The sequence below is a fragment of the Vitis riparia genome, chromosome 2, assembly GCF_004353265.1.
Source record: "Vitis riparia cultivar Riparia Gloire de Montpellier isolate 1030 chromosome 2, EGFV_Vit.rip_1.0, whole genome shotgun sequence".
Lineage (NCBI taxonomy): Eukaryota > Viridiplantae > Streptophyta > Magnoliopsida > Vitales > Vitaceae > Vitis > Vitis riparia.
This window is the reverse complement of record NC_048432.1, coordinates 16957025-16971202: the sequence shown is the minus strand read 5'-3', so window position 1 is coordinate 16971202 and position 14178 is coordinate 16957025. Positions and strand designations below refer to the sequence as shown.

Genomic DNA, 14178 nt, shown 5'->3' with positions numbered 1-14178 from the left:
CTAAGTGGCAAATCCTCTTTCCTAGGTGGTAAAAACTATCGTATATTTGTAATAACTAAACTTCTTCTACTACAGTAATTTAAGCATAACTTTTTTAAATTACCGTACTATTGAGAAAAATCTCAAAATGCAGTTCTAAATCCAAGTATATTGATAACAACTGTTACAACTATGCCTTTAAAATTTCAACTTGACCCAGCAAACTTGAGAGTGTAATTGGAAGCAAAAACAGACATTAAATAGGGCATAAAACAAGTACCAGTTGTGATGTTGACAAACAGCGAAGAGGCATCTAGAAAGATTGGCATCAGCACATCCGACAGGATACAAAGAAGGAAGATCGCCAAAGCCAAGCAAACTGGTTCAAAAGACGCTTCCCCTTCTATTTCCTGTGCAATATCTAACGCTCCAAGGGCTTGGTAGTTTGTCTGCTCCACACAGCACACAAAGCAATTTAAAGTGGTACATCTACATGAGATGCTACAATTGAATTGTCTCCAATATTAACAAGATGAAACAAGCTGCTTAGTATCATTTTATGTGTCTTCTTATTTATAACAAGGCTACAGTCACTCACTGATGCTCTTAGGGTACTAGAAGATGGCATGAATGGTGGGCAATGCCATGGATCCATAGTCTATGATAAGGGTTTTCCCAATTCCCATAATAACAGTTTTCCTGCTTTTCAACCTACTGATAGCATATCTGAAACACATCATATCTGGTGCCTCAGTTTTGAAAAGCAGAATGAATTAGAACACTGAACAGAAAAGACTAGTACTAATTGATCAACTGGAGCCTGGAAACAAGGGCGAAGGCAATCAATCTTAAAGTTTTCCATCCTAGACTGTCTTTACACAAAGATAGAGAAGACTTACGCCCGTCTGGGACTCCGGAGGTGGCACATTTGCGGCTACCTCTGCACAAAAAGACTAACGCACATTATGGCCATTCAAAGCCAGGCCAGCCTCAATGATCAACAAGTTTAATGAATAACTCACTGGCATGGCCTATATGTTGCTTGATCCTATCAAATTTGGTGTGCGATATGCTCTTAGTGGGAGAGCTTAGGGTCTGATGCTAGATCAAAGAGTGAGTTCCAAATGTCCCCTCTCATACCTTAACACTCTGCCTTGATGAGAATTTAGCTCAAGTGTTCAAGGACTTGCTATGGTGTTCTTTGTCAATCTCCTAGTTAGCAGAATCAAAATGCAAAGCTCATAGAATTGTTTAATTTTCAATAACAAAATTATATCAATTCCTCTATGCCATGGACTCATTGAAATTACTATGGAAAATATTTTTTTTAATAGAAAATTTAAAAAAAAAAAATCAAATTAGAAGTTAACTTCTAGTGTGTTAATAAAAAAAGATGAAATAAAAAAAAGGTAAATCAAGAAAATAAGAGGTAAAAAGGGAAGTGAACGAGTTTAAGTTTTTTTTTATTTAATTATTTTTTCATATTTTGTATTTACATTATGGTGATTCTCAATAGAAATCAATATTTTAATTTTTTTAAGTTATTTTAAAAATTATTTTAATTTTTTTATTATTGAAAATGATAAATTTTGAGCAAAAACAATTTTTTTTTATGAAATTTAAATTTAAATTTATTTTTATATTATTTTTTATCATATCATATTCATGATAATTAAAAAATATATATTAAATTTTAATATGAAAAGATAAGAAATTACTTGTTTTACATTGGATTATTATTATTATAATAGGTGTCAACTTAAAATTCAACACTCCAAGATGAAAATGACCTTTTTAATTTGAGGTGATACATGTAAGGTTAGGATTGACTCATGTTGGGTCAGGGCTGGAGGTTTAGGATTGGCTTTAGGTAATACATATGGGTTGAGGGTTGAGGGTTGAGAATCAACATGAGACTCTAGGTGATACATGTGGGTTGAGGTTTCTTTTTAAACACTCTTGAGATTTTTATTTATACACTCTTATCATGCTTGGTAAGAGTTATTTCTAAAATTTTAATATAGCATAACAATTTTTACCAAAATAAAAGGAGTTGAGATTTTCTAGAAAATATTTTATGGTTTTAAAATTTAGTTTTGTTTTTCAATTTTAAAAGCGGAGCTTCACATAAAAACTAACAAATGAATCAAGATATTGGAGAGAGTATTTACATAAAAATATTATAATCTCACATGTAAATTAAAGTCATTACAAATTTTGATACAAATTCAATATTATCTCAAAATTAAGAGACAATATAACATAGCATAACAGTTTGATGAAATCATGACTACCCGATAACCTTATGTTGTGACTTACCATAGATTTTATCTAATGTATAATTATAAACATTAATACACTCACTATGGAAATCACATCCTAATAGCGAAGACTAATCAACTTTCCAATTAAAAAATAGTGTACTATAACCTCAAATGGATTACATAGGTTCATGAATCAACTGTGAATACCCACTTACAAGGAACTCATGACTTGATTTTTTTATGCAACTAGATTATACATAATACAAAATATGTTAGGTTATAATGTTTATAAGATATAATATATAAAATAAAGATAGATAAAAGTGAGTTGGAATATCATTAAATAAATAATAAAATTTGAATTTATTACATCATGTCATATTTTTAAGGGTTATATCCTAATAATTGGATGTGCATAAATTTCAAAGATGGTCCCATGTATGATAGTTGGAGGGTGGTCTTTGGGGATAGTTAGTATTTTTAACGCTCCAAGTAATAACATCAAGGACTTAAATTTGATTTGGAAGGGCAACCTACTCTTTGCGTTTTACTTTTCTTATAATAATTTGTGAGTGGTGCATGAGACGAAGAGGGTGTGTGTGGTGAGTTTGACCAAATGGGCACGAGATTGGACTTGGTGCTTCAAAGCCTCGCATATAAGACACTCTAACTTAGATTCAAGGGCTAAGGAATGAGGATAGATGCTTTGACCACGTGATATTTGACTTTTGACTTTTGACTTTTGACTTTTGATTTTTTGATTTTTGATTTTATTTTTATATAGGGTTGAAAATTGAAAATTCATCCAAACATTCAAAAATTGGGGACTATGGTAAAAGAAAAGAAAAAAAAAACCCTTGGGATGTTCTTTAAGTTGATCTATATACCTAAATTTATTTGAGGTTCCATTTCTATTTATAACATTAATAAGTGTCTACGTGTCATAAACATGCGCCAATAATCATATAATGTTATAAATCATAAGTTTCCTTTTTAAGATAAAGATGTATTAGAAACTAAAAATCCTAAACATACTACTTTTATACATTTGATGTTGAATTTGTTTTATCCCAATTTTAATCAAATTTAAAAACAATATGAAAAATACTAACAAAAATATACAAAGCAAATAAATTAACTCTATCAAATGCACAATAATTAATCATGTAAGATAAAATAAATCGGGTATCATCAAATACATAATAAGATATAATTAAAATAATGTTATAACTTATGAAAGACATACATAAAAGTCAAAAACTTAAGAAAATTAATCTTATAATATTTATTAAAAAGGTTTTATTTGATGCTTTCGACATGACTTTGATTAAAATGATAAATGAAAACTTTAATTAATATATTAGTTTATTTTCTATTTTTTTTTTTATCCTTTATAGGGGGAATGATAAGTCGATAGATAATAAATCATAAAGCATAAGACGGATATAAGTCAAATGGATAAAAATTTAATCATAAAACATAAAACATGAAATGACTTTAAGGAATTGGTTGAGGAGATGATTAAAACAATGTCATAAATTGTAGTAAAACACTAAAACCGTTAGAATAGAATGACACCTTTGAAGAGCTGAATAGGGTAGAGGTGTTTTGATGGTAGACTGGAGTCGTTTTCATGGTAGGGCAATGGGTATTCCTCTCTTGAGAGATGGTTGGGTGTATTTTCTTTTAGGGGTTTCAATTTTATAGAGATGGTTGAGTGTGTTTTTTTTAGGGTTTTAATTTTATATAAATTAATAGGTTAGTAGATGGATGATATTTAGGTTTGGGCTAGGGTACATGTTGACCTATGGGAGGTTATGTAACATCAAATTAATATTTATTAATGGATTTATAGGCTCTCGAAAAAGTGATTCAATTGATGGGATTTGATATGATACTTATGAAATCGATAACATTGATGAAATTGATATTCAAATATTTGTTCTTATAACATATTGATTTGACCCCATAAGCAGGATTACTACCCAATAGCATGTTGTTGTCAAAATCAGAATCTCGTATTTCTTCTAAAGAATTTTATAATTTAGAAAGATATTTTTTAACTAAAAATAATTTAGTTTAGATATAAGACATTTATTCAAAAGTTTTCTTAACTCAATTTTCTTGACAAACATCTTGTATTTTTATAGGTAGTACAAATATGAATAAACATAATTAAATCATTAATCACTATTTTGTAAGGTAATATTATGATTAATAATTTTTTAAATAAAACCAAAACAAACTTAAAACATTATCTAAATTTTTTCCATTACATAATAAATTTTAATTATTACACACTAATTTTTGTAACTTTTATGTTTGAAATTCATCTTCTCCTCCATCAGTCAAGAATATTTAGAGAAAATAAAAAATAATAATTTTGTTCAAAGCATATTTACCCACGAACCTTTTAATTAGAAAAAATAATTATTAAACAATATTTTATTAAATTTTATAAGCATAAGGCGTTATCCTTTGTGATCATTTCTGTAATAATTAAATCAATGAGTTAAGATAAAGAATTTAAATAAAGTAACGAATCATTTATAATTAAAAATAAAGAAAAAGTGAATTATTATTTTTATTTTTTTAATAAAATCTCAATTGCGTAAAGCATATGGGATAAATGATAATGGAATATATTGAGTGAGTTGCCGTTGAGAAAAATAAGATTAAAAAAAGTGATCACATGTTCTGAGAAGCAGGATAATACGGTGCATATCTCACTTTCACCTGTAGGATGCGATTCATGACATCATGAGTATCCGACGTACGGATACGATTCAGGTAGTACGTTTTTATCATATATCAGCGTCGCATTGCGACATTTTATTTTTCCAATAATCAATTCTTAAATTTTTATTTTTGTTTTTTTCATTACAATTAACGCTGGACAGACCACTCTATCACACACTCTCTCTCTCTAGATTTCTTCTTTCTTTCTCTCTCCTCTTCGTCGTCGCTCCGGCGCTCCGACGGGAGTTCGGGGAGGGTTTGGTGTGGCAGTGGGAGCTGGATTTGGGCCGGAAGTTTTAGGAATTGTCAGATTCTTGAGCTGGGTTTGTACGGACAAGTCATGGTTGGGTTAGGGTTTTGAGGCTGAGAAGTGGTGGTCACTCTGTTGGAGGAGTCATTGTTTCTTCAATTCAGAGTGATTTCTGTATTGCAAGGTGAGATTTTCTCTTTTATTTATTAATTTTTTTCAGGTGGAGCTCAATGTAGTTCATCAATTTTGAGGGATTGTTTCTTACTGTATGTTGTAGCGTTTTGTTATTTATTTATTTATTTATTTTTATTGTTTATATGCATGTTTTTATTGATGTGAACGGTTGAATTTGTAGATCTGTGTTGAGAGGGTGTGTTTTGGTTGTTGAGCTTGGGTGTGTTGAGTTGTAGTGATGTGGAAAATGGAATATTAGAGGGTGGATCTGTTCCGAAGGATGATGTTTCAGTGCTAGGGTCTCTTATGCGAGCTTAAAATATTCTGATGATTTGTTTTTTGAATGCGAAATTGGATATAGATGTATGAGAATTAGATAAGGTCTTGCTGGGCTGTGTTTGGTTGTTATGGATTGCACTTGGTTAAACAATGAAAACTCAATTGAAACATCAAAGAAATGTTTAAATCTCAAATTTAGTGCATTTGGGTATGATTTGCTTGTGTGTGAGGGAAAGGAGTTTAGTTAGTTTATACTGTTGGAATTGATGAGTAAAATGTGGGGGTTTGGTTGTGTTGTTAGATAAATCTACCTTGAGTTGGTGATTCAGTCCTTCTTGTTGGTTAACCACAGAACTAGAGGTGTGCTATCTGCAGAAAGAGACATTTAATATATTGATTAAGAATTGGTGTGACTGACATTCAATACTGGGTTTGTTAATTAGGTAATCGTGTTAGTGGCTTTTTGAACCATGATTCGTTGGGGTTAGCTATGGCGTGATTTTGGGTAAATTTTTATTTTATTTTATTTTTTGGGGGGTGGGGTGGGGGGTGGGAGGGGAGGGGAGAATAGTTTGAGGACTTTCAAATGGTCACCAGATATATTTGCAGAAAAACGTTTGTTACATCCTGATACAAAGTGGCTGTGATGTTGCTCATGTGTTGAGGAAAAAGATAGCATTCTATGCATCAGTTATCTGAATGTTGATATACATCTTTCTTGAATGGACTATGAAATTCTCTTGAATTTTATATTCACCTACAGGGTCACTTGTTTATTACCATGGAATTGAGATGTCAATATACAATATGCTATCATCTTGCATAGATGCCATGCTGTCAATGGATTAGTTATTGAGGTTAGCAACTTATGCGATGGTGAAAACCAGTCTTGTGCCGTAAGGTTTATTAGTGTTCTCTACTATTTCATTTATATTGACAATTCAATGCAACAGTGTAGTTAAACATTGTCCAATTTCACCTGTACATTTCCTCTTTCAAGAACTAAACCTTGGTTGTTTTTTTAGTTAAATTCTATTGTAATGGTTGGTGTCTATCTTGACCTTCTAACTTGCTCTGGAATACATTTATTATCTATAGATTCTATACTCTGCTTTTCTTTTTCCAATTAACAGTGGAGTTATATGAAGTTTTGGATAATTGAGCTCTGAAGTTTGTGATTATCAATCTGGGTAGATCTACTTGAATGGGCACTGCCCATCAAGATGTAATATATAATATTTTTGTTAAGTTTTGGTAAAAGCTAATCTTATAATACTTTCATGCAGGCCCTTTATGTGCTGTTTCTTTGAACAGCCCCGATTCCTTGATTGGCAATTCAGAATGGAATTGTGGCTATCTGTTTACTGATCTTCCTCTGGAGATTTTTTAAGTGGAGGTCATTGGATTAGATCTCATTATCCTTAACATATGATTGCAAATATGGTTTCTAACTTGATGTGCTTGTAAATTTAAATTAAACTATAGCTTTTTTGTATCTAACTGGTAATTTTTTTAGTTGTAATTAGGCTATCCTTTTGAACTTTCATTACATAAACATGCCTTCATGGTGGGGGAAATCTTCATCCAAAGAAGTAAAGAAGAAGGAAAACAAGGAAAGTTTCATTGATTCAATACACCGGAAATTCAGGACTGTATCTGAAGAGAAGTGCAACAATAGATCAGGAGCTTCCCAAAGACACTGTGGTGACACTGTCTCAGAGAAGGAATCTCGATCCAGAGCACAATCAAGATCACCATCTCCCTCCACAAAAGTATCGCGCTGTCAAAGTTTTGCAGAAAGGCCTCATGCCCAACCACTTCCACTCCCTGGACCGCACCTTACGAGTGTAGTGCGTACTGACTCTGGAATCAATGCATCAAAGAAACAAGGATTGGTTGAAGGCTCCAAGACACAGATGGTTTTGCCCCTGCCAAGACCTGGATATGTTGCAAACAGGCTAGATCCTACAGATGCTGAGGGGGATCTAGCCACTGCTTCTGTGTTTAGTTATAGTTCCATTGATAGTGAAGATCCATCTGAGTCTCGCCTTCTCAGCCCCCAGGCATCTGATTATGAGAATGGAAACAGAACCACTATGAACAGCCCTTCCAGGTGAGTTTGCATGTGTTGTTGAAAAGCCATGATGTTTCTCCATGGCTGTGATGCTTGTCCCATTGTGGTTGTATTATTGCTTTGTTATTGTGTTTCATATTCCTACTTCTTTTCTTTTTGTTTCCCTTTTTGTTTGCAATCTGTTCTGACAAGTTTATCTCTACCTTTGTTGAAGCGTAATGCACAAGGATCAATCTCCTGTTCTCACCCCAAGGAAGCCAAGAGAAGCATTGAGGCCAGCTAATCTTTTGTTAAACAATCAGATTCTCTCTACATCACCTAAATGGGTACCTTTAAGCACTCATGTGCCAAATTTTCCAGTTCCTCAGAATGGCGCTTTCTGTAGTGCTCCAGACAGCTCGATGTCAAGTCCTTCTAGAAGTCCAATGAGATTATTTAGCCCTGAGCAAGTCATGAATTCTAGTTTCTGGACAGGAAAGCCTTATGCTGATATAGCTTTGCTTGGATCTGGACACTGTTCTAGTCCAGGTTCAGGTCACAATTCTGGACATAATTCAATAGGAGGAGATATGTCAGGACAGCTGTTTTGGCCGCACAGCAGGTGTAGCCCTGAGTGTTCTCCAATACCAAGTCCCAGAATGACAAGCCCTGGTCCCAGCTCCAGAATACAGAGTGGTGCTGTCACCCCTCTGCATCCACGAGCTGGAGCAGCTGCTGCAGAGTCTCCTACCAACCGACCTGATGATGGAAAGCAACAAAGCCACCGATTGCCCCTTCCACCGATAACAATTTCTAATTCTTGTCCTTTTTCTCCTACATATTCTACATCAACAACTCCCTCAGTACCACGAAGTCCTGGTAGGGCGGAAAACCCAATCAGCCCTGGATCACGCTGGAAGAAGGGTCGGCTCTTAGGGAGAGGCACATTTGGGCATGTATATCTTGGGTTTAATAGGTTTGTGACCAAATGGGGTGTATGCCCACGTAACTTTATTTTTAGAGAAGGGTATTGTTGTTTTATTTTATAACTGATTTGATCTTTGCATGTAAGACATTAATTTTATTACCAGGTAGAAGTTCTGCACTATAAATAAGCCATAAAATTGAAATTACAATCAGCCATTGTTCGTAATTATGATGCATTTCAGCATTATGTAATTTTTGTTTGACTTCATTATTGAACTTTGGATTTTTGACATCCCTGAACTGAAGATGCATCTTTTTTCAGTGATTGCTTGCATTTGTCTATTTAGTTTAAGCAATCTGCTATTTCTCATGCATTATTCTTTATATATCTGACTTTTTTTCTTTTGCTTGGACTTTAGTGAAAGTGGGGAGATGTGTGCAATGAAGGAGGTTACATTATTTTCAGATGATGCGAAGTCAAAGGAATGTGCACAGCAGCTGGGCCAAGTAAGTTTTCTCTAGTAGATATGCTGGAAACTTGCTGGTTTTGAAGAAAAAAAACCGTTTTTTTTTTTTTTTTTTTTTGGCACATTCTTGCACAGTTAAAGGACAAATTATAAACTTACCAGTGCTATTTGGCAGGAAATTTCGCTCCTCAGTCGCTTAAGTCATCCAAATATAGTGCAATACTATGGATCTGAGACAGTAAGTCTTGTGTAATCTTTGTCTTTATTTCTGTTCATGCTCTTGCAAGTTTGATGTGATCCTATGCCATTGGTTAATCATTCTAAAGAATCTTCTCTCATGCTTATTTCGACCATCTGGAGCCTCTATGAAGTTGCAGTACACTGTCACTTTATACATAAGCCAGTAGTCTGCAGTTAATAAAACATTTGATTGAATGTTGGATGTTTATACAAGTGCATCATATCAAAAGTTGGCATCTGGTTATGTATTGTCCTTTGAAGCTTCATCTGCATTACATTATATCAGAACACTAGATGGCGATTGATTCTTCAGCTTATGTGAAATTTTCCTTGGCTATATTCCTTGAACAGGTGGATGACAAACTCTACATATATTTGGAATATGTATCTGGTGGTTCCATATATAAACTTCTTCAAGAGTATGGCCAGTTTGGTGAAATAGCTATTCGTAGCTATACTCAACAAATTCTGTCAGGGCTTGCATATTTGCATGCTAAAAACACTGTCCATAGGTAAGTTAGATCATCTTACATTGTTGGTTTGGTTATCCTAGGCTATCATTCATCACTCACCCCCAATGAATCTCATCTGTTTTTGTCATCTTAGAACATCTGTGCTAATTAGGTAAGTTTGTATCCTGTTTAGGGACATCAAAGGAGCAAATATACTGGTGGATCCCAATGGCCGTGTGAAATTGGCAGATTTTGGAATGGCAAAGCATGTAAGAGTATTCATATGCATTTTTTCTTAAATACTTTGAAACCAATAGAATGAAGAACCTGTGTATCTATTTGACACTTTAGATGTTAAACTTCAGTGGCAACAATGTCCTTTGTTAGTATAGTTGGTTCCAAACTAGGTGCTTACATCGACTTATTGCTTAATCAGTAAAAAAAGAACCCAATAACCACAGATGTTAGTACTTTGATTTTAGCATAGTGAAAGACAAATGAAAAGAGGCTGGTTTAGAAGAGAATTGCCAAATCGGAAAATGTGATTGATAACCTGGTTTGAATTAAATCTAATTCCATTGTAAACATCAATAATGAGCTGTGTGTTCTTGACTAGCTTACTCAAATATTTTTGCAGATTACTGGACAATCTTGTCCGTTATCCTTCAAGGGGAGCCCTTACTGGATGGCACCTGAGGTCAGCCTGGTTTTCATTTTTGTACTGTTGGTCACTGTTCTTGACAATCCTTTCTAGTAACATATTTGATTGAATTTATCATTCAGGTCATAAAGAACTCAAATGGCTGTAATCTTGCGGTCGATTTATGGAGTCTTGGGTGCACAGTTTTGGAGATGGCTACAACAAAACCACCTTGGAGCCAGTATGAAGGGGTAGGCATTCAAAATTGTGTTTTTTATTTTCCAAATATTGCACTTAATCAATGTCTCTTCTTGTAACTATATTCATATCTCAGTGAGAGCATTGACATGCTAGACATACTGGAGTGTGCTTGACCCATTTTTTCTCTTACATTCTACCTTCTTCTCCATAGGTTGCTGCTATGTTTAAGATTGGTAACAGTAAAGAACTTCCCACAATACCTGATCATCTCTCAGAGGAGGGCAAGGACTTTGTAAGGCAGTGCTTGCAACGCAACCCATTGCATCGTCCCACAGCTGCTTGGCTATTGGAGCACCCTTTTGTTAGAAATGCTGCGCCTCTGGAAAGACCTAGTCTTAGTTCTGAGCTTGAACCACCACCTGCAGTTACAAATGCTGTCAGATCCATGGTATGGACATAACTACCAAGCATTCATGTTATTCTTTTGTGTCTTTGCTGCTGATGTTCTCAATATGTCTCTAAGTTGCATATCCTGACTGTTCTTGTTCATTTCAGTGATTAATTTTGTTGTCTTGTTAACCTGTACACACCACTCATATTTGATGTTTTCAGTTTTCAGGTCATGTCTGAATCCATTGACCACATGCTTCTACATTGTGTTACAGCTGGTTTCCTATAGCAGTTGGTTTTTTCCCTATTTAGTTTAACATTAGGTGATGCATTATTCAATTAGGCTGATGTTGCTAAACTAGAATGGGGCTCGAGTAGGAAAAAGGTGGTAGAAAGCTTGGTTAGCTGCCCCATATTGTCTTTTCTGGCCAATTTGGTATGAAAGAAATTGAAGGGCATTTGAAGATGTGGAATTCTTGGATCAGTTGCTAAAAATCCTCTTTTTTGTTTTCCTTTTTGGATTATGATAGGCATCATATGGAAGGAAAGTCTCTGTCTTTGGTCGATTTTGTTGATTGGTTCAGAACTAAGTAATTGTTGGGCAGGTGATATTTTCCTTTGTTTGCCCTTTTTGCTTGGTTCCCTTTGTATGCTCCTGTTGTACTTTGGTGAGCTTAAGCCTTTTGCTTTTTGCACCACCCTTCTCTCTTTTATATATATATATATGTATATACACACACATATATATTCTGATTGCATATCCAAAAAAAAATGTCTGAATTTTTAGAACATGCTAATTGATGGGTTTTTTTTTTTTTTTTTTCACATATGGATTGTTGTTATTGAGCCTTTATTGAAGACGAAGACACTGACTTAAATGCTGGTGCAATTATGCTGTGTATAATCTGTCTTGTGTTGCACTTATGTAGAGTGTTAATAATTTGCCTTTGTTCTTATCATCTGTTTTGTTTAAGATTTGCCTTGTGCTAACTGCCTGTATTTGCTCTTGGATCTATTAGGCCATTGGACACACAAGAAATGTTTTAGAGTCTGAAGGAGTGGCTATCCATCAGTCTAGAGGTTCAAAAACTGGTTCAGGATCCAGGTCTCTCTCTCTCTTTCTCTCCCCTTCCCTTCCCCCCTCTCCCTCCGCCACAATACATGCTTGCATGAAAATTGAAGGTTGATTATGCATCATTGGTCACTAAGATTTAACTGAATATTGGGTATGCACTTATTTCTCTGGTCGATGTGTCCATGCATCTGACTGTCCTTGGGCTATTCCTTAAGTTATGCATGTAGTTATTGTGAATTCATCTATTTTATTTGAAAATTTCTTTTAAGTTGATGGTCTAGACCAACTGATAGCTGTTGGATGTGGTAGTAATGTCTCACTGAAAGTTGTTTTACATCAGTAGTTGCGTGAATGATGACTGACATTAAGGATATATTAACTTTCCTCTGTGGCTATATGGTGTCGCTGTTCTAATTGCCATTTGTTGGAAGCTTTTTTTATTTTATTATTATTATGTATTATTGTTAAGGATAGTGATATTCTGTCCATTATATGTGCCCATAAGCCACATTGTGAGAACACTGGCAATTTATCAATACCTGTAAGTAGGACTTGCAGAAAGTTATTTGATGTTTCTTGTGATCTGGTCCAGTATGTCAGTTCTCCACTGAATTGTCTTTTTATTGGCATGTCTTATTCTTCCCAGTGATACCCATACCCCAAGGAACTTATCAAGCCCTGTTTCTCCTATTGGGAGCCCTCTTCTGCATTCAAGATCACCACAACATATGAGTGGGAGGATGTCTCCCTCTCCCATATCCAGTCCTCGCACCACATCTGGTTCATCCACGCCTCTCAGTGGGGGTAGTGGTGCCATACCTTTTCATCATCCAAAGCCAATAAACTACATGCATGAAGGCATCGGAATCATCCCAAGATCCCAGAGCAGTCTCTATGCTAATGGCAGCAGCTCCTACCAAGATCCCCAGCCTGATCTTTTTCGAGGGATGCCACAAGTATCTCATGTTTTCCGGGAGATGATTTCATCTGAAAGTGGCAGTTTTGGAAATCAGTTTGGACGACCTGTCCATGGAGACCCCAGGGACCTGTGTGATGCACAATCAGTCTTGTCTGATCGCGTAGCTCAGCAGCTTTTGAGGGACCATACAAACTTGCACCTTTCTCTGGACCTAAATCCTGGTTCTCCTATGCTCACGCGCACTAATGGAATTTAATTCACATTGGTTCCCTGAGCAGAGCAAGTTTTTGGGCAAGATCAGATACCTCTCAAAAAGTGTCGAAGTTTGTTTTGTCGTCATATTTATGGCAAAGGAACACCAATTGTACAATAGGAATCCAAAGCTGAGAATCTGTCGAATAAATTTGGATCTTTTGGAGCTGAAGTGGCAGAAAAGAGATTCGGATGCAGTTCCCTTGGTAAGCATTATTGTAACATTGTTACCATACAAAATGCATTTCTTAAAATCGCTTATATTTGGAAGTGATTTGAGCATTTTACCCTGCCACATTATTATTATTATTTTTGCATCAATCGAATGACTTGGATGCAGAAACTAACTAGGAACTGAAAACTGATCTTACAGATAAGATAGATGGCTTTGGATATCCAGCATTGAGCAGAGTTGCAGTAAAACGTTTTCACCAGTGTAAAGAACTGTAAATTCTATCACACTTGCAAAACAGAGAAATTGGAAAGCACATATGGCTATTGGACTCGGGTTATTTTATCTATTTTTACTTTTGGAGGGGTTGCAAAACTACTGTACAGAAGAAGGGTCGGGAACTAAATTAGATTCCAGATTTTGTTGAGGCGGCAACTGTAACTTGTAAGTTTGCTAAGCTTGGCATGTTTATTTTGCATCAGTTAGCAGTTTGATTTTAACCCTCCTCATCAACTGCCCACCTGATATTGTTGTACCTACATTAATCGAAGAAATCGATAATTTCAAGTAATATTTCTGGATAATCAAATCTCCATTCCTCCTTCAAGGGTTTATCATTGTCTTTGACTGATGCGGAGCATGAAATTCATGTCCTGAACAGAGTCCAAACAATCTCTGTTATTGAGATAGGCTTCAATCTTTTAG

At 35.0% G+C, this 14178-nt stretch overlaps 1 protein-coding gene across 3 annotated transcripts; it reads left to right on the top strand.

Moving 5' to 3' along the window:
- Window positions 1-5145: 5145 nt before the first annotated feature.
- LOC117927310 (mitogen-activated protein kinase kinase kinase YODA) lies at window positions 5146-14080 on the top strand. 3 transcript variants are annotated; one of them, XM_034846794.1, is made up of 14 exons: window positions 5146-5416; window positions 6972-7081; window positions 7212-7798; window positions 7974-8714; window positions 9085-9172; window positions 9308-9370; window positions 9724-9884; window positions 10018-10093; window positions 10462-10521; window positions 10608-10715; window positions 10877-11113; window positions 12075-12160; window positions 12777-13507; window positions 13675-14080. In XM_034846794.1, the coding sequence occupies exons 3-13, from the start codon at window positions 7242-7244 to the stop codon at window positions 13303-13305; spliced, it is 2706 nt and encodes a 901-aa protein (XP_034702685.1). In that variant the 5' UTR covers window positions 5146-5416; window positions 6972-7081; window positions 7212-7241; the 3' UTR covers window positions 13306-13507; window positions 13675-14080. The 3 variants fall into 3 exon arrangements, with proteins under 3 accessions (XP_034702685.1, XP_034702692.1, XP_034702701.1); XM_034846801.1 differs by lacking the exon at window positions 6972-7081; XM_034846810.1 differs by lacking the exon at window positions 6972-7081 and having other exon boundaries at window positions 7202-7798.
- The last annotated feature ends 98 nt before the right edge of the window (window positions 14081-14178 follow it).

Excerpts from the sequence above, each read along its gene's own strand:
- LOC117927310 (XM_034846801.1), top strand. The coding sequence starts at position 7,242 with ATGCCTTCATGGTGGGGGAAATCTTCATCCAAAGAAGTAAAGAAGAAG. Across the intron at positions 8,715-9,084 it reads GTATATCTTGGGTTTAATAG|TGAAAGTGGGGAGATGTGTG; the intron begins GTTTGTGACCAA and ends CTTGGACTTTAG. Across the intron at positions 9,885-10,017 it reads GCTAAAAACACTGTCCATAG|GGACATCAAAGGAGCAAATA; the intron begins GTAAGTTAGATC and ends TATCCTGTTTAG.